The sequence below is a fragment of the Gymnoscopelus braueri genome (assembly GCF_963280865.1).
Source record: "Gymnoscopelus braueri genome assembly, chromosome: 20".
In the NCBI taxonomy this organism is placed as follows: Eukaryota; Metazoa; Chordata; class Actinopteri; order Myctophiformes; family Myctophidae; genus Gymnoscopelus; species Gymnoscopelus braueri.
Window position 1 is genome coordinate 37,482,497 of NC_137622.1, and position 23,100 is coordinate 37,505,596.

A 23,100-nucleotide genomic window follows, 5' to 3' on the forward strand; every position below is an offset into this window, starting at 1 on the left:
GAGGTGAATGCTAGGGGTGTGAAGTGCTAGGGGGTGAGGTGGAGTCTGAAGAGGTGAATGCTAGGAGTGTGAAGTGCTAGGGAGTGAGGTGGAGTCTGAAGAGGTGAATGCTAGGAGTGTGAAGTGCTAGGGGGTGAGGTGGAGTCTGAAGAGGTGAATGCTAGGGGGTGAGGTGGAGTCTGAAGAGGTGAGTGCTAGGGGGTGAGGTGGAGTCTGAAGAGGTGAATGCTAGGGGGTGAGGTGGAGTCTGAAGAGGTGAATGCTAGGGGGTGAGGTGGGGTCTGAAGAGGTGAGTGCTAGGGGGTGAGGTGGAGTCTGAAGAGGTGAATGCTAGGGGGTGAGGTGGAGTCTGAAGAGGTGAATGCTAGGGGGTGAGGTGGGGTCTGAAGAGGTGAATGCTAGGGGGTGAGGTGGAGTCTGAAGAGGTGAATGCTAGGGGGTGAGGTGGGGTCTGAAGAGGTGAATGCTAGGGGGTGAGGTGGGGTCTGAAGAGGTGAATGCTAGGGGGTGAGGTGGGGTCTGAAGAGGTGAGTGCTAGGGGTGTGAAGTGCTAGGGGGTGAGGTGGAGTCTGACGAGGTGAATGCTAGGGGTGTGAATGCTAGGGGTGTGAAGTGGAGTCTGAAGAGGTGAATGGTAGGAGTGTGAAGTGCTAGGGGGTGAGGTGGAGTCTGAAGAGGTGAGTGCTAGGGGGTGAGGTGGAGTCTGAAGAGGTGAATGCTAGGGGGTGAGGTGGAGTCTGAAGAGGTGAATGCTAGGGGGTGAGGTGGGGTCTGAAGAGGTGAATGCTAGGGGGTGAGGTGGAGTCTGAAGAGGTGAATGCTAGGGGGTGAGGTGGGGTCTGAAGAGGTGAATGCTAGGGGGTGAGGTGGGGTCTGAAGAGGTGAGTGCTAGGGGTGTGAAGTGCTAGGGGGTGAGGTGGAGTCTGACGAGGTGAATGCTAGGGGTGTGAATGCTAGGGGTGTGAAGTGGAGTCTGAAGAGGTGAATGCTAGGAGTGTGAAGTGCTAGGGGGTGAGGTGGAGTCTGAAGAGGTGAGTCTTCACTTTACGGCAGAGCATTGGGAGTGAGTCTGCAGTTCTGACTGCAATGGAGGAGTTTGTTTTCCACTGTTTGGGAGCCAGGAAGGCAAAGCAGTTTTCATTACATTACATTACATTACAGTCATTTAGCAGACGCTTTTATCCAAAGCGACATTTGTGCATTCAACATAGGTAGGGAACGAAACTACTAATCACCAGAAGTCTTAAGTGCATTTTCTGCAAAAACAAGCAACCAAGAGTATACCTAGCGCTAAGGTAAAAGTGCAATATATCAGCTACCTACTTTCTTAAACAGATGAGACAAAATAGCAAAATCAAATGAGCAAGAGCTAAAACAAATGCACATTTTGGGCGTGTTAAAAAAGACCCTCTGTGCAGGGGGAGACTCCAGTTCAACTTTCATCAGCTTCTAATCACAGGGTGGCATAGTCTGGGTTACACACACACACACACACACACACACACACACACACACACACACACACACACACACACACACACACACACACACACACACTACACATTCACAAACACACGTAGTAAAAACCTAAACCCGCAGGGCATACGCTCTGACTCTGTCCCTTCCTCCCTTTTCACTGTAAAATAAAAGGGTGAAAAAAGAAAAACAGCCCATGAAATGGAAAGTTAGAGAGAGAGAGATAGAGGATGGAGAGAATGAGAAAATGACCAAGGTGGCTGACCTTATCTTCTCCCACTGAGGTCACTTGGCAGAATAGCGTTGCGGTCTATGAAACCTTGTATCTCCATATTTCGAAAATCTTATGTTGTTGTTTTTTCCTCTTGTTTTCTTCATACATTAATGCCCTACTTAATTGTACAAGAGTGTCGCGCTAAAGTAGCTAACATGACAGATCTTTGCAGTGTGAAATAGAGAACATTTTTGGAAAGTGGTTACGTGTGTGACGTGTGTGGGGGTTTTATTAATGTAGAATAAATGAAAAGTATTAACAAGAGCTTGTGGCTAAATAATAACTACATAGGACCCATTGGAACAAAGGTTATTTTCCCTCCGTTTCCTGAAATGTAACCGTTTTGAACTTATGAGGTTTCCACCCGTCAGCGACGATATGTCTTTTTTAGCAAAGAGAGACAGAGAGGTGGGGGGGGGGGGGGGTAATACCGCTGTTGTCATGCAGAAACCTCCTATCTCCATATTCAAACTTTTGGTGTTTTTTTGTAAATTAATGGCCTACTTTCTCATACAGCGTCACACAAAAGTATCAAAAGTGGCAGATTTGCAAGCGACGTGTTTTGAGCTTGTAGATCTGCTACTTTTGCTGTTTTTTAAATTAGAGTAACAGTTTTGGAGCTTACTTTTGCTACTTTTGTGTGACACTATGATCAAGTAGGCTGTTAATTTACAAAAAAACACAAACATTTGAATTATTAGGAAGCTTTTCTTCCCGACAGCGACGACACGTGACTCTTGAGTTGTAGTGGAGTTACATTGAAAAAGTACTTTTGAAAAAAAATTAATCAGTACTTAGTTACTATCCACCAGTGGTTACATGTGTGTTCAGTTTACTGTGGCAGTAATTATCTCTGTAACTCAGACCAGAGAGAGGGAGGGGGAGGTACAGAGAGAGAGGAAGAGAGGGGGGAGGGCAGTGGTGTAAAGTAACTAAGTACATGTACTCAAGTACTGTACTTGAGTACAAATTTTTAGGTACTTTTACTTTACTGGAGTATTTCCAATTTTCTATACTTTTACTTCTACTCCACTACATCTCAGAGGCTTATTGTACTTTTACTCCACTACAATTATTTGAAAACTTTAGTTACTAGTTACTTTGCAGATATACATTATTATATTATAAAACATGTCATACATTAACCACTTTAGCTCTGTTTTATACCTACAGTGGGCTATTTGAAAATAGCCGATCTACAAGCTGACGCGTTGTGAGCTTGTAGATCTGCTATTTTCAAACATTTTGATACTTTTACTTTTGGTACTTTAAGTACATTTTGAGTACAGAGAGAGAGGGTGGAGACAGAGAGAGAGAGAGGGGGGGGGTCAAAGAGAGAGATAGAGTAGGGAAGGGCAGAAGGGGGGTGGAGTAGAGAAAGTTATACAAACAATGTTTTTGAATGTTTGTTTTCTGCAACGTAAAAGAAAACAGCTGAAAATGTTTTTTTTATTTTTTATTATTTTCTCTTTTTAAATTAGAATAGTGAAACTAGCCGATCTACAAGCTCACAACGTGTCTCATGAAAGGGAAAGTTAGAGAGAGAAAGGGGAGAGAGAGGAAGGAAGCAGGAAATGGAATTGCCATCTGTTTCCAATCTTCTCCTAGCTTATAAAAACACACTAATGACTGGGAGACTTTCTGCACACGCCGTGTGTGCAAGCGTGCATGCAGCTAGGTGTGTGTGTGTGTGTGTGTGCAAGCGTGCATGCAGCAAGGTGTGTGTGTGTGTGTGTGTGTGTGTGTGTGCAAGCGTGCATGCAGCTAGGTGTGTGCGTGTGTGCAAGCGTGCACGCAGCTAGGTGTGTGTGTGTGTGTGCAAGCGTGCATGCAGCTATTGTGTGTGTGTGTGCTAGCGTGTGCGTGTGTGCAAGCGTGCACGCAGCTAGGTGTGTGTGTGTGTGTGTGTGTGCAAGCGTGCACGCAGCTAGGTGTGTGTGTGTGTGTGTTTGAGCGTGCACGCAGCTTGGTGTGTGTGTGTGTGTTTGAGCGTGCACGCAGCTTGGTGTGTGTGTGTTCGAGCATGCACTTAGCTTGGTGTGTGTGTGTGTGTGTGTGTGTGTGTGTGTGTGTGTGTGTTTTAGGCACGCAGCTTGGTGTGTGCATGAGTGTGTGCGAGCGTGCACGTAGGTTGATGTGTGTGTGTTTGCGAGCATGCACGCAGGTTGTTGTCAAGAGCTTGTAGATCTGCTATATTTTCACTACTACGGTACTTAAAATATATATTTTTTTTTACAAATCATTATTTTTTAATTTTTTTATGAAACTGGGGGGGTTGAAAGTACCGTATGTTGAAATAATAATTATTAAATGTTTCTCTCTCTCTCTCTCTCTCTCTCTCTTGTGCAGAAGGACCAGAGTATGAGTACAGTGGCAGTGAGGAAGAGGATGAGGAGTTGACAGAGGAGGAAGGAGAGCCCAGGTAAGACTTTCTTTTCTTCATCATCATCAGTGTTGAATATCATCTCTCATATGTCCAAAACTTTAACTTTTCAGGATTCAAATTCAAAATAGCAAAAAAAAATCAGATCTACAAGCTGAAAACGTGCCGCTTCGTACAACGAAGTAGGCATTCATTTAGAAAGAAACATACCAGCGAAAATATGGAGACAAGAGGTTTCTGTTTGAAATGTATTAGTTTTTTTGGGGTCATGGAATTCAATCAAAAAGAAGTTCCCTGACCTTTCCCTTTTTTGAGAGAGAGAGAGAAACGTCACTTATCAAGAAGCTTTACTTCACCAAAAAAATTAGAAAAAAAATAAATATTTTCTATCAATTGAAGCCTTGAATTCATGGAGATTTTTTAGATTTTGTCGCATTCCTGAGACAATAATTTGATTATCGGCGGAAAGATGTTAACACATTCACTGCCAGGGGCTTTCTAATGCTGGCAGGTGGCTTCTGCCAGCATTTTTAACTCATTTTTACAAGAACCACAGAATATTTATCTCCAGTATGATCGATCCCCTGATGGTCACCGAGGAAATCACTGTGCTTCTGTGGGAAAAAAATAGAAAATTTCATCGTGACCTCCCGTTACAGTTGAAAATAGCATGTTTTGCCAAAAATACATAGTAAAAAAAAGTACACAGGAGCCGAGATACAGGATTTTAAAGTAATAAGTTAACCAGGAAGTGAATGGAGCAGTAAATCTTCGGATCACGTTATCTTGGGTTCTGTAAAAAGAAATGACGGACGTATCCGTCTTTGGCGGCTAACGGTTGGATTTGAAAAGAGACTTGTTATAGGAATGTGTCAAAAATTAAAACATCTCCATGAATTCAAGGCTTCATGGGGTGTGTAATAATAGAAAATAAGTCATATTTTTGGGGTGAACTACTCCATTAAACACGTTCAGCTGTCTCAAACTCATTCTCTTTCTATCCATCACTAGGTTTATACAGTAAATACAGCATGTTTCAGTCTATCCGCCCAGTATAGTGATGGACCGATTAATCGGTCTGGCATGTATCTGGCCTTTTTAGACGATTGCCTGCTCTCACAAGGCCATCTGCTATTTTAGCTATTTTTTAAAAATGTTTTGCATGTAAAAGTGAAAGTTTGTCATTGGGTTTTATAAATATTGAACCAATGAACAGCATTAACATACTCACTGCCAGGTATAAATTCATTCATTCATACGCCACTGCCGGCGTGGCGTATGAATGCCATTTTGGACCAAAAAATAAATACAAAATCTATCTGGAGTCGCAAAACCTATTTTAGCCCACTAATGTCGGTGTCGCGCCAATAAATGTGTTGAATTCTTTGACGCAAATCTGACAGAAATTATTTATTCTACAAATCTTTACAGTATTGGAGCATATACGAATCTGTGTCATTACAGCAACGACACATTTAAAATACAATTTTAAATGTGAAAAAAAAAGGAAAAACATAATATAATGGCTATAATGTTTTCTATAGCAACAGGGAGCCACAAGGGAAGGGCTAAAGACCCACATGTGGATCCAGAGCCGCAGGTTGCAGACCCCTGTACTAGGAGGAAGATTCTTTTCAAAAAAGTGTACAGAAAGTGTTAAAATTATGTTTCTATGTGGGCACGCCTCCAGTTCATTAAGGTACATTTTGATACCAATAATTGTGTACTTTTACTCAAGTAAATTTTGAATTCCGGACGACTTTTACTTGTAACAGAGTACTTCTACATTGCAGTATTGATACGTTTACTTAAGTAAAACATTTTAGTACTTTTTCCACCACGTACGTGTGTGTGTGTGTGTGTGTGTGTGTGTGTGTGTGTGTGTGTGTGTGTGTGTGTGTGTGTGTGTGTGTGTGTGTGTGTGTGTGTGTGTGTGTGTGTGTGTGTGTGTGTGTGTGTGTGTGTGTGTGTGTGTGTGTGTGTGTGTGTGTGTGTGTGTGTGTGTGTGTGTGTGTGTGTGTGTGTGTTAGTTCCATAGTGAACGTGCCAGGTGAGTGGACATTACGGCGGGAGTTCCTACGGCTACAGACGGAGGGTCGCGACGGGAGCAAAGAGGTCGGGGGTCACGCTGGGGGCGGAGCTCAACAAAGACAACAGCAGGTATGCGCACGGTGCACTGCATGGTTCTCAATGTTCTCAAGACCGAAGCGTCATAATAGAATAAAATGAAAGAACCCGCGCACCGTCTACACTCGCACAATTACCCATTAAGACCAGGAACGCATCTTTGTCATTTTGAGATGTCTTTGGCTATTCAAAAATAGCAGATATAAAAGCTCATAGCGCGGCACCAAGTAGCTCTGTAGGTCTGCTATTTTAGAAAAAACGTGAAAATTTGTGCAAATCTTTGAATATATATATATTTTTAAAGCAAACATTTGCAACTCAAGTCTTTGCTTCTGTGGGGGGGCGGGGATGTCCCTGGAACAAAATATAGGCCTGGGCCACAGCATGGCGGTGCAGGCACCCTAGGCTGCAATGCCAGCCTGACAGTAGTGTCCCGACGACCTTTAATGCCTGTCACCCCCCCCATCTCTCTTTTATATTGTGTAAATACCCATTGCTAGGGCTATCACGATTACAGTACAGTTAAGTTGACGATTAATTGTCACACAAAAAAATTGCAATTAACGATTTAGTTGTGGTTCCCATTGAACATGGGAACCACAGTGTAATTTCTGTTTGGCTGTGTAATCAAATGTTGCAGCACAGGGCAGATATGATGAATAACAAAGACATTACTGACATATTTAATCATTTTATACTTGTAATGAAAAAATGTAATGAAAAATAGCAGAAATAGCTGATCTACAAGCTTTGAAAGCTTGTTGATCTGCTATTTCTGCTACTTTTGGAAAATGTTTTAACACATCGAGTGCCATAAACGGTCCGGACCGTTTTTGAGGATCCAAACGAGAAGTGCCGAAAACGGTCCGGACCGTTTTTGACCCAATTCTATTTTTATACGAGTGGCCCACGTTGGGCGCTAAAACGAAACTTTGACATCACCCAAGGAGTTTCTGAGAAGAAGAGGCTGGATGTGGCTCCATGTCAAAAATCCTTCCGGTCGGCGTTTTCAATGTTATCTCCTTGACTAAAAGCTTAATATCTCCATTTCTTTTTTACGTGGTGGAAACGAGCCGTTTTCGATCGCCGATCACGCTGCAATGGAGGATCGCGTTGGAAATATTATTGTTCCAGGCGTTAGTTGGGACCCTCCGCCGTCTCGCACGCACGCTTTGTTTACATGCACTTCCGCGTCGGGGCTTCTACAGCACGAAACGTATAACGCAAGTGGATGGAAGAAATGCAGGCACTCAACGTATAATATTTTAATAAACCTCTGGCACCCAATGTGTTAAATGTATGCATTTTTTTTTTATTTAGAAACTATTATGCAAAAATAATTGCAATTATCTCAAATAATTGCCATTCGGTGATAATGTAATAATTGTGACAGGCCTACCCATAGACATTCTACCCGGATATACAGTAGTCAGGGGATATTTCAAAAATCTGGGAATAAATTCCTTACCAAGAAATGTCTTCACCAATGTGTTTGTAAAAGTGTCCCCATTTGTTTTGCACCAAAACCACTCCTTGGGCTAAAAACGGCCATAGCCAACCTTTTCCAGAATTCTTTTGTGTAAAAAGCCCATTGAGATTGGGCTGTTTTTAGCCCAAGGAGTGGTTTTGGTGCAAAACAAATGCTTGCAATGGATTCAGAATCATAAAAACACCCTAGTTTGACCCCTCACATGCTACTTAAAACAGAATTAAATTTACATTTTTTCCCCCGCATAAGGTTATGGTGGGTACCCCAACTTTCAGCAGCTGTCAAAAATTCCCCTAGGGAAACTGCATTTCAGTCTTTATGAGATGTGTTACCAGACACCTTTACAAACACATTGGTGAAGAAATTTCTTGGTAACTTAAGGAATTTATTCCTAGATATGACATTATTCTGATAATATTCCCTGACTACAGCTCTGCGTGGTTGTTTACATTGTGATGTGGTCGGTATAGGTACTGCATTGTTTACATTGTGATGTGGTCGTTATAGGTACTGCATTGTTTACATTGTGATGTTGTCGGTATAGGTACTGCATTGTTTACATTGTGATGTGGTCGGTATAGGTGCTGCATTGTTTACATTGTGATGTGGTCGGTATAGGTACTGCAGCAGCACCGGCAGCAGCTGGCGGAGCAGGAGCGCTACAAGCAGCAGCTACTGGCTGACCGACACAAGAGGATCCAGCAGCAGCACGAACAACGGCAAAAACTGGAAGATGTACGAGAACATGAAACCACATTAGGGCTGGACAATTAACCCAAGAGCTATCTAAAACTGAGTATTTAAAACCAATAGCCGACTTAACCCTTTAAGACCTGAAGCCGATTCTACAAATGTCTTCTAAATCCCAACAGTATTCTGAAAAAAACGTATGTTTCTCTATCAGTGGTGCTCAAACTTTTTCATGTGACGGACCGCCAAAATTATATGTAGGCCTATTTGGCCGCCAACCCCCATCTCAAAATGTTTTGTTCCAGGGACCCCCAGAAGCAAATAATAGTGTAAAAAAATATATATTCAAAGATTTGCACACATTTTCACTATTTTTCAAAAATAGCAGATCTACAAGCTCGTAGCGCGGCACTCGTATATCTGTATATCTTGTATATCTGCTATTTTTGAATAGCCAAAGTGTAAAATTATGCTTTTTAGCTCAAATGAAAAAGTGACACAGATGCGTTCCAGGTCTTAATGGGTTAAAACCGAATAATTGAGAAGCAAGGTGTTTTCTTTTGTCTTATTATACATCAATGAATCGACACGAAACTATTTGAATGTAGACCCCCAGGATTCTGCGACATCGCGGAAAAAGCGACGGGCATAATGGAGCTATTTCTGTGTGTTAAGCCTCTGTAATGATGATTCTGTGTTCTCTAATATATCAGCAAAAGCCCACTCCACACCAATTATTTGCCATGTAACTCCTTGCAACATGCAACTACTCGCAACTACTTGCAACATGCAACTACTCGCATTGGTGTGACTTGGCCTTACAACTGTTTGGTTGCAAGGAGTTGTGACTAGTTGCATTGGTGGTCTTAACACCCCTGATGCCATTGTTGTTAATGAAAACCATAGGGTGGTGTTCATTTTCGAGGTCGGTTATACTTTTGATTACAGCTCAGAGGAAGCCTTCCTAACCAAAGTGCTAAAATATCATCAGCTAGGCAGTTAGGCTACAGATGTAAACTTTTTTTTTTTTTAATCTTTGGTAGCCTAGGGCACGTGCACAAGTTGGTTGTGAGGGGCCTTCAAATGGCCGGCCTCTCCAAAAGGACGGCCAAACAGTTAGCAAGGTACCAATCTGGGAACCCATCGCCAAATGAAAAGGAAAAACAGCGCCCTCTGCTGTTTTTGACTATCACTTGGCTCTGGGAGGAAGTCGACGTAGCACACGTGCGCAAGGAAACCAGGGTTTTGGTCTGCCTTCAGCCTTTCACTTTCGGTGGTGCGACTATGTTTTCATTCCCACTAACAATATTTCTACGGGGAACACTAACACCACTTCTCCCAGAGAACATGGATCGTTTTGTTATAAGCCCACTTGTTTCTATGATGAAAGAGCAAGTTAAAATGTGAATATCTTTCCGTGGTTTTAAATTAGTTGCGGTTTGTTTCGAGTGGGGAAGGATCGGCGGACACGTAAATCCCGCCCACTACATTTTATTGGGTAAAGCGCGGCCTGCTTCCTGATCTGAAGGCACGCCCACTTGTAGGCCAGTGCGTACGCGATATGACGAACCCCCCCGACAGATTCAAACGCAGAGCAGAATCTGTTCTTGAGAGATTAGCGAGGTACTGGTCAATATCAGCTATTATAGGAAGCCGCTCAATGGAGGCGTTGTTTCCTTTATCCATGATTGATGTCTGCTATGTTTGACAAGTATGTCGACATTATTGTATGTAACAATGTTCTGCCTTATAGGCACTTTGTAGCTGGCTGTTTTCCTATTGTCTGACTCCACTGGCAGTTTTTATGTCCTTTGTACAAGGCATTCTTTTACTTCTGTTTATGTGGACATAAATACATATTTCAAATATCAGAATCAAGAATTGTTCTCCGCAGAATCAATACTTTTTCTTCAGGGAATCCTGGGGGGACTATCTAATAGATTTTTACCAGGTGCTCGAAGAGCGCCTGAGTCTACAAACAGTCAGACTAATCATCATCATTCGACACTAGTCGACACCTATTCATCATTGGCTGTCATGGCTGTCCTTCACTCCTTTAAGCCAATGGGGACACTTCCCTGTCGGCCCGTCCTTTAAGCCAATGGGGAGACGGCCCGTCCTCCGCAGTAACCGCCCTCCGCTCCCCTCATTCACACTGCAACAGTTGCAGACAGTGCAAGTTGCACTGCTGCCTCAGGGAACAGAGTTAGCCTAAATGCTAGCGTGCTTCATTAGACCTAGTTTGGCTATTAAGTTATTATTTGGCCATGTTCACACTGACTTCAATCTTCGCTATTTTTGGGAAGACCCGTGTGGTGTCTAAAAATGTTGCCACCACTTATATGAAAAACGTTATTAGCGTTTACCGTCGCATATTCAATGTTGCCAGGTTTGGCGAGAAACAAGCAATCCGGAAAACAAGTAATCAGGTCTATGAAAACACACACACACACACACACACACACACACACACACACACACACACACACACACACACACACACACACACACACACACACACACACACACACACACAGAGCACCTGGTAGAATATGACTTTTGTCATTTCGTTCTTGTTTTGTTATAGTCTAAATCCATTGGTCTGATTAACCACTCAAAGCTGTACTAAGTAACTTTCCTCTTCTACCCCGGATTCGGTTTCCTGCACAAGTGCTGACGTGTTTACCATTGAGCTAATAGAGCCGGCCTGCTTGCTCAGGGGATAAATGGAATCTTGACCATCAGGTCAACTGTGTCTAGGTGAGACATGACCTTTGACACAATCTAAATGTCTCAATAGAAGAGCAGGGAGACAAAATACAACCACCCCAAAAGTTGTATTGTATTAACATACTCTACCATACAGATTGCTCAAAATTACATTTTATTCATTAAATAGTTACATAGTGCCACTTTAAGCCTGTAATTATAATATTATGCAATGGTGTCATGAAAAAAATGTGAAAATAGCCGATGTACAAGCTCACAACATATGGAATCGCGGTGCGTTGTGAGCTTGTAGATCTGTGAGTATCACTATTTTCATGTTTATTGTAATAATCAAGGCAAAAGTTCTAAAATAATTGTGATTTTGATTTGAACCCAGCTCTAATCCACATTCCTCCCCGCTGTGATATGAATACATTATGAATGATGACATAATTTACATTATCTGACACATTTGTGATGGAGAAGCTCAAAATGTGGCTAATTTGTAGTAATTACTTGAGGCTATTGTATTGAGTTTGTGTGTTTGTATTTTTTTTATTTGCGTTTGTTTTTCTATTTACTACAGCAGCGGCAGCTGACAGAGTCCGCCTTCCAGTGGGCGGAGCTTCAGGAGATCCTTCTGGTGGAGGAGGCGGACCTCCAAGACAACAGAATCCTATTGGACGACAGGAGCAAGAGGAGCGACAGGAAACGGGTGAGGCCTAAGCAAAGATATTCAATTATGAAAGATACGCCATGCCGATTGGAGCCACTGGAGGCGGAACGGAACAAATGGTCTCCTAAATCAGTGGTTCTCAAACCTTTTCATGTCAAGGACCCCCAAAATGATATTTATTTGACGTGGACCCCCATCTCAAAATATTTTGTTCCAGGGTCCCCCCCAGAAGCAAATATTTGAGTTACAAATGTTCGCTTAAACAAATATATATATTCAAAGATTTGCACAAATGTTCAAGATTTTTCAAAAATACAAGCTCATTGGAACCAATGAGAACCAATGTCCTAAATGGGTGCCGTTTGATCTCGCGAAAACGTCCGCTAGCTGCATGCATTGAAGGAGGCATGAGCTCAGTTCTGGGCTCTCCCTAGGCTGGCAGAGGGAGAGTAGCGCCCAGCCCCAGGATTACATAGGCAATTGGCACTGGGTGAAAAAATGGGTTACAAAATCGTGGGATAAAAATGTAAAGAAGAAAAAAAAAAAGTGTAGGAACACAAACCCGTGCGTGCGTGTGTGCGTGCGTGCGTGCACCTGACATGTACCGTATATATATATGCATGTGCACATGGCCTGTGCGTCTGCACATGGCTAATTCCTCTAATCTTTAACAAAGACACACAGACCTGTCCTACTTAATGTTCATTAAGCAATCAGGTTTAACACACAGCTATAATGAATCCATCCCACACTCCACTGGCTTTCTATAGGACTACATTACACACACTGTCAGTGGATGGGATTCCTCACTTTAGAGGGTGCTCCTATCTCATTTGTGTTAACCCATTATGACCGGGAAACGCATCTGTGTCACTTTTAGATCTGAGCTAAAAGCATTATTGTATACTTTGGGCTATTCAAAAACAGCAGATCTGCTATTTTTGGAAAAACTTTGAATACATATAATATTTTTTAAACAATATTTTTTACTCAAATCTTTGCTTCTGGGGGGGGGGGGCGGTGGGGTCCCTGGAACAACATATTTTGATGGGTGTCCGGCGTGTCCGCGTCCAAATACATATCATTTTGGGTGGTCCTTGACATGGAAAAGTTTGAGAGCCACTGATATAATAGCAACATAAGTTCTTTTTCAGAAAACTGTTAGGATTTGCCCAAAAAAAATCACGATTTAAAAAAAATAGCAGATCTACAAGTGCCCCGCTACGAGCCTGTAGATCTGCTATTTTTTGAATAGCCAAAAGTATAAAATAATGGTTATAGCTCAAATATAAAATGACACTGATGCGTTCCCGGTCTAAATGGATTAATAACTGCCTAGTCATATTATAGCGTTGCTCTCGAGCAGAAACCTTGTATCTCCATCTTTCATCTTTTTAAGGTTTTTTTCTTTTCTTTTCCCCCCAATATTAATGTCCTACTTCATCAATATTAATGTCCTATACTTCATCATACAAGATTGTCGCACAAAACTAGTGAATATATCAGATCTACTTTTTTATTGTAATAAAAAAAAGGAAAGGATTTGGAAAAGGTTTACACCCTACAGCGACATTATATTAATAACTGGCTAATATCTGTCTAGTCATATTATATCTATTACACTGGGTGGGTGCGTGGGTGCGTGCATTGGTGGAAGAAGTAGAACTTTTTATTTACAGTAAATAATAGTAGCAATACCACAATGTAGAAATACTCAGATTCAAAACCTTGAGTTTGGCATCAAAATACTTAGAATACCAAAGTAAAATACTCACATTGTTAAAACATTTTTTTACCGGTACTTGTTTTTCTTGAATTTTCAACTCGTAGAATGACTCTATGTTTGACTAGCTGGAAGTATAAAATAGGTCTGAAGTGGATTCATGTATGTTTTGTATTAACACATTGGGTGCCGAACACGGTCTGGACCGTGTTTGCACAGAGTAGCGATTCGGTGCCGAACACGGTCTGGAGCAGCTCTGGAATCACCCTAGGTGATTCTGAGAAGGAAGGGACAGATGGATCACCGTGTCAAAAACATGGCTCCCCATCCGCTTCCGTTCTATCTCCTTCTCTAAAACCCCTATAACTCAGAAACTTTTTACGTTGGGGAAAACGACTCATTTTGTATGGGCGATCGCTTCGCCATTGTGACCCGCGTGAAAGATGTTATCGTTCCAGGCGTTAGCCAGGACCATCGCGGAAACTGCACGCATGCTTTTTTTCACATGGAATGCACGCCGTGGAGTCTACAGCTAAAACAGCGCTGTGCAGCTCAACGGTGAGATTTCCGGCACCGAACGTAATCTGTTATTATAAAATTTTGGCACCCAATGTGTTAATAATCTAAATCATAATACAAAACTGTACGTAAGTACAGTACTTGAATAAATGTACTTGGTTACTTGGCACGTGTGTGTGTGTGTGTGTGTGTGTGTGTGTGTGTGTGTGTGTGTGTGTGTGTGTGTGTGTGTGTGTGTGTGTGTGTGTGTGTGTGTGTGTGTGTGTGTGTGTGTGTGTGTGTGTGTGTGGTATCTGTTCTTATTCCATTGGGATCACACAGATGGGTCAGAAGCCATTAGGTTGAACATACTTAATGAATGTGTCCCATGCTCTGATGCACTTCAATACGACTGCATTACCACACTGTCATGTGGAAACCTTGTATGTCCAAAACTATTACTCTTCAAAAAACCTTGATCTTCCTAAATCATGTTTTGGGAGTGAGCGTTTGCCCCAACTGCCACTCAAAGTGACTACTGACCAATCACAGCGCGTCTTTTCCGGGACTTTCCCAACCCCTGTGCACTCAGCTCGTGTGAGGCAGCATTACAACAGCAGTGACAACACGAATCAGTTGGCATAACGACTAAAATTGGGGAGAAGAAAGGGGTACAAAGCAAACTAATAAGCTACTTTTTGGACTTATGAGTTAGCTTGTAGCCAGTTCCAAAAAGAGGCCGTAGTGAAATATTAATATTTAAGGGCGTTGGCTGACAGCTGGGTTCCATGTAGGACACACTGAATATTTGAACTCATACCTCTCACAGTGCTGTCTGAGACCTCGGTGTACACTAATGAACATTGGCAGGTGTGTGTGTGTGTGTGCGCGTGTGTGTGTGTGTGTGTATATTTCAACTGGTGAGTGAGTCGCCTTTGCGTCGTGAATCACTCACAGCGCGACACGCTTGTAGATCGACTATTTCCGGCTTTAGGATTTGGGTTTAAAATGACACTTCTTTTAAAAGGCATTGATTAAATTGTGCGTGTGTGTGTGTGTGTGTGTGTGTGTGTGTGTGTGTGTGTGTGTGTGTGTGTGTGTGTGTGTGTGTGTGTGTGTGTGTGTGTGTGTGTGTGTGTGTGTGTGCGTGCGCGCGCGTGTAGGATCATTCTGGCAGACAGCAGAGCAGTGATCCTGTGGACTCCTCATCAGATCAGGTAGAACAAACATCTATACTCTCATCCTATCCTATCCTGTCCTATGCTTTTATTTTTTGGCAGAATTAGCACATTTCCAGAGTTGGTCGTGAGGTTTATTTAACAACAAGGTGAAGAACATAATATTAATCATACTTGTAGATTGTTCATATATTCTGTACTGACTCACAGGTCTGGTGAGTGGCGATATCATCAGCTCCTCAGACCCCATCCACGTCACACTATAGCTCCATGTGTTTGTGTGTGTGTGCGTGCGTGTTTTTTTTTCATCTTGTGGTAATAAGAGTACCGACAGAGGTATAGCAACACTTTGTTTGAGGTGACGGGGGGCCGCTGGGTGAGGTGCCGTCATTGGACCCCCCCCCCCCCCCAAGTCATTTAGAATAATACAAATAACCCACTTATGCATCGTAAGTTATTAATAATGAAGAATTCACATAACACAGTGTCAAATTAGCTAGATTAGAGGAAAATAAAAAAAATAAAACCTCAAAATGTTGGCACGTACACTTCGCGCGCGGGGGACCCCCTTTAGCCTCAACCCAGATTTGCGCCACTGCTCTGCACCCCAGTTTTATTAAGTTGGTTGGTTGGCAGGGGATCCGATTTGATAAGCTCAGCTCGATTGACCGACTTAAATAAACGGACCTTTGCCTGATTCAAAAAATGATTTGTGGACCCTCAAGATTTGTAGTTGAGTACCCCTGGTGTACAGTGTAGTGCCTCAGTAATCTAGCATCATAGGTAAATCAAGAACCTATCATCAGTCTAAACATTATAATATCAAAAAATTATTAATATGTACATTGAATTATTGGAAAATTGGAAATACTCCACTAAAGTAAAAATACCTCAAAATTGTACTTAAGTACAGTACTTGAGTAAATGTACTTAGTTACTTTACACCACTGATACAGTGTTTGGTGGGATGACAGTGCAATGTCAATACAGCCACATTTCCACAAGCTTTTAGATCAGCTATCTTTGCTACGGATACAAAGTGTGCCTTGAGATTTGGACTTGCCTGTGTTGGCGTCAGAAAGGACACAGCAGAAGACACGTGCCGATGCGTGTCCACTGAAGGATGGCGCTTCGTGGCGCGCATGTACTTACTTAGGCTATTTTCCAACATTTTAGTACTTTTACTTTTGGTACTTTAAGTACATTTGGATACCAATACTTTTGTACTTTTACTCAAGTACTTTTTTTTGGTTTTGTAACAGAGTACTTCTACATTGCTGTATTGATACTTTTACTTAAGTGAAACATTTGAGTACTTTTTCCACCACTGCACAGTGGCATGCGGGAAGTGCCGATTCCTTGATCAAATTGTGATGCAATGGATTGATAACTATTTAGAGCCATTTTGCTGTCTCTCTCTCTCTCTGTCTCTCTCTCTCTCTCTCTCTCTCTCTCTCTCTCTCTCTCTCTCTCTCTCTCTCTCTCTCTCTCTCTCTCTCTCTCTCTCTCTCTCTCTCTCTCTCTCTCTCTCTCTCTGTGGCTGTGTTTTGAATCAAGCTGACATTGCAATGATGTCACAGGGCTAGAGTCAATGGACATTCTTGACACATTCGATCGGCACACATAAGATGGCTGCCAACACAGTGTTTCATAGTGTTGTCATGGAAAGGACACGCTGTTGTCTTTCCATGACAAAGAAATGTTTCTGTTCAGTGGTACTCCCATTTTCCCCCCCTTTGTTTTGCTTAAGTAAATGTAGCAATACCACGATGTAGAAATACTCCATCACAAGTAAAAGTAAGGGAAATTTACATCAGCAAAAGTACAAAAGTATTGGCATCAAAATATACTTAAAGTAGTAAAAGTACTCATTATTTAAAGAAAAATATTTCAATTTTAGCAGATCTACAAGCTCACAACGCTTCGCAATGCCACACTTTATGAGCCTGTAGATATGTTATTATTTTTAGATAGCCAAAGTGTAAAATAGGGCTTAACTGCCTAACATAATTGTGTTTTGTAATAATAATTGAAGTACAGTACTTGAGTAAATGTACTTAGTTACTTCCCACCACTAACAGCAGTGCACCATCGTTGTGTTGGACAGAATTCCAACTGTGTGACTATCATGGACCGGGCTCTTCTCATTCCCATATGAACACATCGTTCACATTTTTACGTGAATGTTGTGAAGGTCGCATTAACAACACACATGTTTTCCAGTCCTTGTGATGTTATGGGTCAGAATTGTTACGTGTGTGTTCCCAGAACAAATCAGATTACACGTGGTTCCAAGTTGAAAAGGTCAGGTTGGCCGTGGCATTTTAGTTGACGAGTAATTGTCGTGCAAATAATGCTGATTAACCCTGATTAACCCTTTAACACATTCCACGCCAGAGTTTAATATCATAATGTACTCACCAGTGCCAGCGATTTATTGTTGTTGTTTTGTTTTTTTCACGTCGCCACAGACCTCGCTAAATCCGTTAAAATCGCTCGTTTAACTATTTGTAAACACACAGGGGATCTGTGTGAGACGAGCAGCGAAGACCGTTTTGATCTGCGATCCGCCATCTTGAAGCTACAGCGGTGAATGCTAAACAGCGATCAGCGAGGAGAAAAACAACAACCGAGAAAATCGACTTTTAGTTTCCGGTTTAGAGTGGAAGCGGATGGGATCCGGAATTTCCGGATAGAGCGTCGCAGTTCCCGCCCACTTCCTGTTTTTTTTGGTGCCGGAAGAAAAAACTCAATGCATTTTTCCATTGACATTTCCAAAAATATTTATATCTATTAATTTAAGCCTCGAATCAAGCCGTGACATGAATCATGACCATAAAAAGTTTTTTTCTGTGATTTTTTTTTAATTTTATATTTAATAAATACCCTTTGTTTTGCCGTTTTCAACAAAAAAAAAATCACAGAATCAAACGTTTATGGTCATGATTCATGTCATGTCATGATGGCTTGATTCGAGGCTTAAATTAATAGATATAAATATTTTTGGAAATGTCAATGGAAAAATGCATTGAGTTTTTTCTTACGGCACCAAAAAAAACTGGAAGTGGGCGGGAACTGCGACGCTCTATCCCGGATAATTCCGTTTCCGGTGGTGCTACAATGAAATGTGTTGTGGCGAACGAGGCCTACAATGAAATGTGAACCTGTGGGTAAAAAAAAAAAAAAAAGACCACTTCGCGTATATCTACGCGACTGGCACGTTGCGCAATTAAGTAGGTTTGTGTAGATATACGCGACTGGCACTCAATGTGTTAAGACCGGGAACGCATCTGTGTAACCACTTTAACCATTATGTTATTCTTTGGCTATTCAAAAATAGCAGATCTACAAGCTCATAGCGCGGCACAGAGAGCTTGTAGAGCTGCTATTTTTTTTTTTAATCGTGCAAATGTGTGCAAATCTTTGAATACATATATTTTTAAAGCGAACATTTGCAACTCAAATCTTTGCTTCTGGGGGTCCCTAGAACAAAATATTTTGAGATGGGGGTCCGTGACCAAATACATATCATTATGGGGGTCCTTGACATGAAAAAGTTTGAGAACCACTGACATACTAACATCATTGTTTTTCAAAAAAACGGTTAGGATTTAGAAGGCATTTGTAGAATCAGAACCTCAGGTCTTAATGGGTTAAATAACATGCTGTCTGAATGACATTCCTAAAGAAAGCAGCACAGTCCTGTCTCCAACCGCGTACCCAGTCCACGCTTGCCCTAGCCTCGCGTGGCCAGACAATATCACACGACACACTGCGTGGATATTAGTCTGGTCCCTATCAACGATAGATTTTTTTCCAAGGGGCGGTTACAAAAAGATCCAAACGGACTCTATTGGTTAGACCTAAACCAATCAGAGCAGTGCTTCCTTGTATACGAACCAATCAGAGCAGTGCTTCCTTGTACGTCATTGCTCCAAATAAGGTGATAAGCCCGCCCACATTTGGATACTGGGCCCTGGTTGGTTCCGCACAACTGCGGAGGGAGAGAAATGGAATCTCTATGGAGGGGGGCCAGACCTAATCTGCCGAGGGCTAAAGTGCGATGCAATTTTGCAAAGGCAGATTCGTCTGGAACCAGGCTACGCTTGCCCCCTGTTGCTGTTATGTGTGCTTTGTATGAGTCATGTGCAGGATTCAATGGTATCGTTTCTGTCGTGCAGACACCTTGTAACTCCATATTTCATAATTTAAAATATATTTTTTTGTAAATGATGTGAAGTGTCTCGCAAAAATAGCTGATCTACAAGCCCATTGCGACGCGCTGTGGGCGTGTAGGTCAGCTACTTTTGCGAGATTTTTAGCGAGCTATTTTTTTAAATGTTTCTAAGTCAGTGGGTTTTATAAATATTGAACCCCTGAAAAGTATTAACAAGGGCTTGTGACTAAATAATAACTACACTGCATCCACTGACAATAAACCGTTTTGGACGTACTTAAGGTTTCTGCCCGACAGCGCCGATATATGTTCCGACGTTTTCAAAACTAATTGGAGTCAAAACAAATCGAACTCCAGCTCAGGCTTGTCAGCGTGCCTTTGTTAACGCGCGCTTCAATGTTGTCTCTCGTGTGCGTGTGTGTGCGCTTGCATGTGTGTGCTCGCGCGCGTGTGCGTGCTTCTATTTGTGTGTGTGTGTGTGTGTGTGTGTGTGTGTGTCTCGGCCGCTATAGCGAGCTGCGCCTCCAAATCATCTGCTTCAGCAGCCAAAGGCGCAGCAGCAGCAGCAGCAGCAGCAGCAGCAGCAGCAGCAGCAGCAGCAGCAGCAGCAGCACTTCCAGCCCCCAGGGGGGGCCAAGCCTCCGCAGCCCGCACCCCAGCAACAGCAGCCTGCGGCGGGCAGGCGCTCCCACCGCACCCTCCCCAAGGACCAGACCCAGCTGCTGTCCCTGCAGCACGACCACAGGCACAGGGAGAAGGAGCGGGAGCGAGAGAGGCAGCGGAGGCAGCGGGAGAGGGAGAGAGAGAGGCCCGTGGCCAGCAGTGTCCAGAGGCTGGCTAACAGCGTCCTAGTAGCCTCCTCCTCCTCCTCCGCGGCCGCTTCGGTTGCCGCCAAGCCTAGCTGCCCCGCAAACAGCCAGCGGCGTGCGGTAAAAACAGCCATGCCCTCTAAAAACAGTGGCTCTCAAAAGTGCCGTCCTCTCTCCCCAGGGGAAAACCACCCATTTTCAACGTTAAACTTTGTCATTTATATACTTTTGGACTGAAGTGTGGACATTAGTGCAGCCGAGAACGGCAGAATCGATTCGTTGGGGTCATGTGATCAAGTGACGACGGCAAGTGCGCGCTGTGGCCCGCCCCCTTAGGCAGCCTGCAGTATAACTGGGGGATATCATTTTCCATCCAAAACGGCGCGGCTAGAAAATAAACTTCTTAGCGCCCTTTTAGCCAATTCAGTTATATTTTGTGTACAAGTACTATGTTTTCTGAAACTGAATAATCATATGCCATTAAAACCACTAATATTACTACTTGCAAACTCCTTCTAATGTCCACACATTAGCCCTAAAGTATATTAATGACACGGTAGTTTAATGTTGAAAATGTGTGGTTTTCCCCTCTAAGGGGGGTTCCAGGGGGTCCCCTAGCCAAATGTGTTAATAGGCTATAGCATCAAAATCAGACATCGACATTACATTGGATATTTTCCCCAAACAACATTGAAAATGTTTGAATTTAGGAATACGTTTGAAACATGTTAACAATGCAAATCTTGTACGGGGGTCCCTGGCACACAAAATGTTTTCAGATGCTGGGTTCTGCGGCCGAATACACATGAACCCTAGCCCACGTGAAAGAGTTTGAGAACCACTGCTAATAGAGATCCCTCCTTTACCTGGCCTTTGCACCCCTATAACTGCTGTTTTCCTTGTGTGTTTCCCTGGAGCGCGCTCAGTGTTAACAAGTGTTATCGAGGGAAGGTATACTGTTAGCTTCCCTCGCTTCCTTCGCTTTTTCACGTCCTTCCTCATCTCTGTTTTACCTCCTCGAACCGTGTGTGTGTGTGCGTGTGTGTGTGTGTGCGTGCGTGTGCTTGCGTGCGTGTGTTTGCGTGCGTGTGTATGTCTTTTAGGAGGACTTCCACTTTAACTTCATCAAGCGAGACACAACCAGTCATCTCACTAACCACACACACAAACACACTCTCTCTCACACACACACGCGCACACGCACACGTACAGAATGTTATGCTGTGTATCTTTCAGATGGACCTCCAGGAGACCAACCTGGCCAAGCTGCTGTCGGCCGCCGGTCTGCCCAGCCAGATGCACTCTAGACTGGGCTCCGGGAGCAACTCCAGTCCCTGTACCCCAGCCATGCAGCGAGCTCACTTACACCAGGTATACCACACACACTCGCACGGACACACACATGCACAGACACATGCACGCACGGACACACACACACACACACACACACACACACACACACACACATGCACGGACACACACAAGAGCTTGTGTGTGAGTAAACAAGTTTACTGTTACTATTAACAGTAGAGACCCAAAAGATTATTTTGTTGAACTTAAGCCCTATTTAAAAAATAGTGAAAATAGCTGATCTACAAGTTCAAATTTATTCTTTTGTCTTTTTGACGTCACTTCCGTTCGCCACTTGTTGTACCAGCAGCCATATTGGAAAGAAATTGGGCCGCTTCCTTACTTCCTTCACAGGTTTTACCAATGATGCTAATGAACGCTCGGGTCCATTCCGGTCAAACAGAGTCAGGGTGCTGACATTTTGCATGTTGGCTCACTGGAAACACTCCGCTACACCAGTGGGTCTCAAAGTGGGGTCCAGGGAACCTCATGGTTCCTTGAGGGGTTTCCAAATGGCCCCTTGTGGGTGTGTAACTCTGAGAGTGTACAAATGGAACCAAAAGGACCCCCAGAGTTTAGGGGTCCTTGACATTAAAAAGTTTGAGAACCACTGTGGTACACTAAATGGAACCGAGCCTTCATTAGAACCATTCACACCTGTGAAGGAAGTAAGTAAGGAAGGGGCCCGACTTGGCTGCTGTACTATTAGTCTGTTGGCCTTAACCAGTGGTGGAAAAAGTACTCACATGTTTTACATAAGTAAAAGTATCAATACTGTAATGTAGAAATACTCTGTTACAAGTAAAAGGCCTGTGTTCAAAATGATACTTGAGTAAAAGTACAAACGTATTGGCATCAAAATGTACTTAAAGTACCAAAAGTATTAGAATGTTTGAAAATAGCAGATCTACAAGCCCACAACGTGTCGCATCGCGACACGTTGTGAGCTTGTAGATCGGCTATTTTCAAATAGCCGATGTATAAAACAGGGCTAAAGTTGTTAATGTATGTGTTATAATCTATATCTACAAAGTAATTAGTAACTGAAGTTTTTAGAATAATTGTAGTGCAGTAAAAGTACAATATTTGCCTCTGAGATGTAGTGGAGTAGAAGTAAAAGTAGTGAAAATTTGAAATACTCCAGTAAAGTAAAAAATCCTCAAAATTTTACTTAAAAGTATGTTACTTTCCACCACTGCTATTGGCCTTAACTCCTTCTCCCTCGTTTTTTCTCCAGAATGCCAACCTGCGCGCCAGCCGCGAGTCGCAGCACAGCAGCTCCATGTCGGACATGCTCATCTCCCCCCTCTCTCCTTTCTCCCCTTTCTCCTCCTCGCCCACCTCCCCCCTCACCTCGCTCTCTACTGCCCCGGACGACGTCTTCTGGGACTTCCCCGAGAGACCCCCCAAGGTTGGTGCCGTTTTCATTCTGTCTCCCATACACTCAGAATGGACACTTTGTGACAAAATGCACATTATATTATTATATTTATCTGCTTGATCTATGGGTGTTATTTTATACGAGGGATATGTAACATCTG

General features: G+C 42.9%; 1 protein-coding gene across 3 annotated transcripts in view; it reads left to right on the top strand.

Annotated features, from left to right (window-relative positions):
- Nucleotides 1-23,100, top strand: part of LOC308075420 (mitogen-activated protein kinase kinase kinase kinase 4) — a 109,071-nt gene that overhangs the window by 50,771 nt on the left and 35,200 nt on the right. Inside the window, exons 11-18 of one of the 3 annotated variants that reach the window (XM_080415294.1) lie at nt 4,100-4,172; nt 6,164-6,293; nt 8,368-8,484; nt 11,735-11,863; nt 15,209-15,262; nt 19,913-20,329; nt 21,446-21,580; nt 22,797-22,970. In XM_080415294.1, coding sequence (XP_080271420.1) covers nt 4,100-4,172; nt 6,164-6,293; nt 8,368-8,484; nt 11,735-11,863; nt 15,209-15,262; nt 19,913-20,329; nt 21,446-21,580; nt 22,797-22,970 — 1,229 coding nt within the window. The remainder of the gene's footprint in view (nt 1-4,099; nt 4,173-6,163; nt 6,294-8,367; nt 8,485-11,734; nt 11,864-15,208; nt 15,263-19,912; nt 20,330-21,445; nt 21,581-22,796; nt 22,971-23,100) is intronic. The other 2 variants (XM_080415295.1, XM_080415296.1) reach the window with 2 other exon arrangements.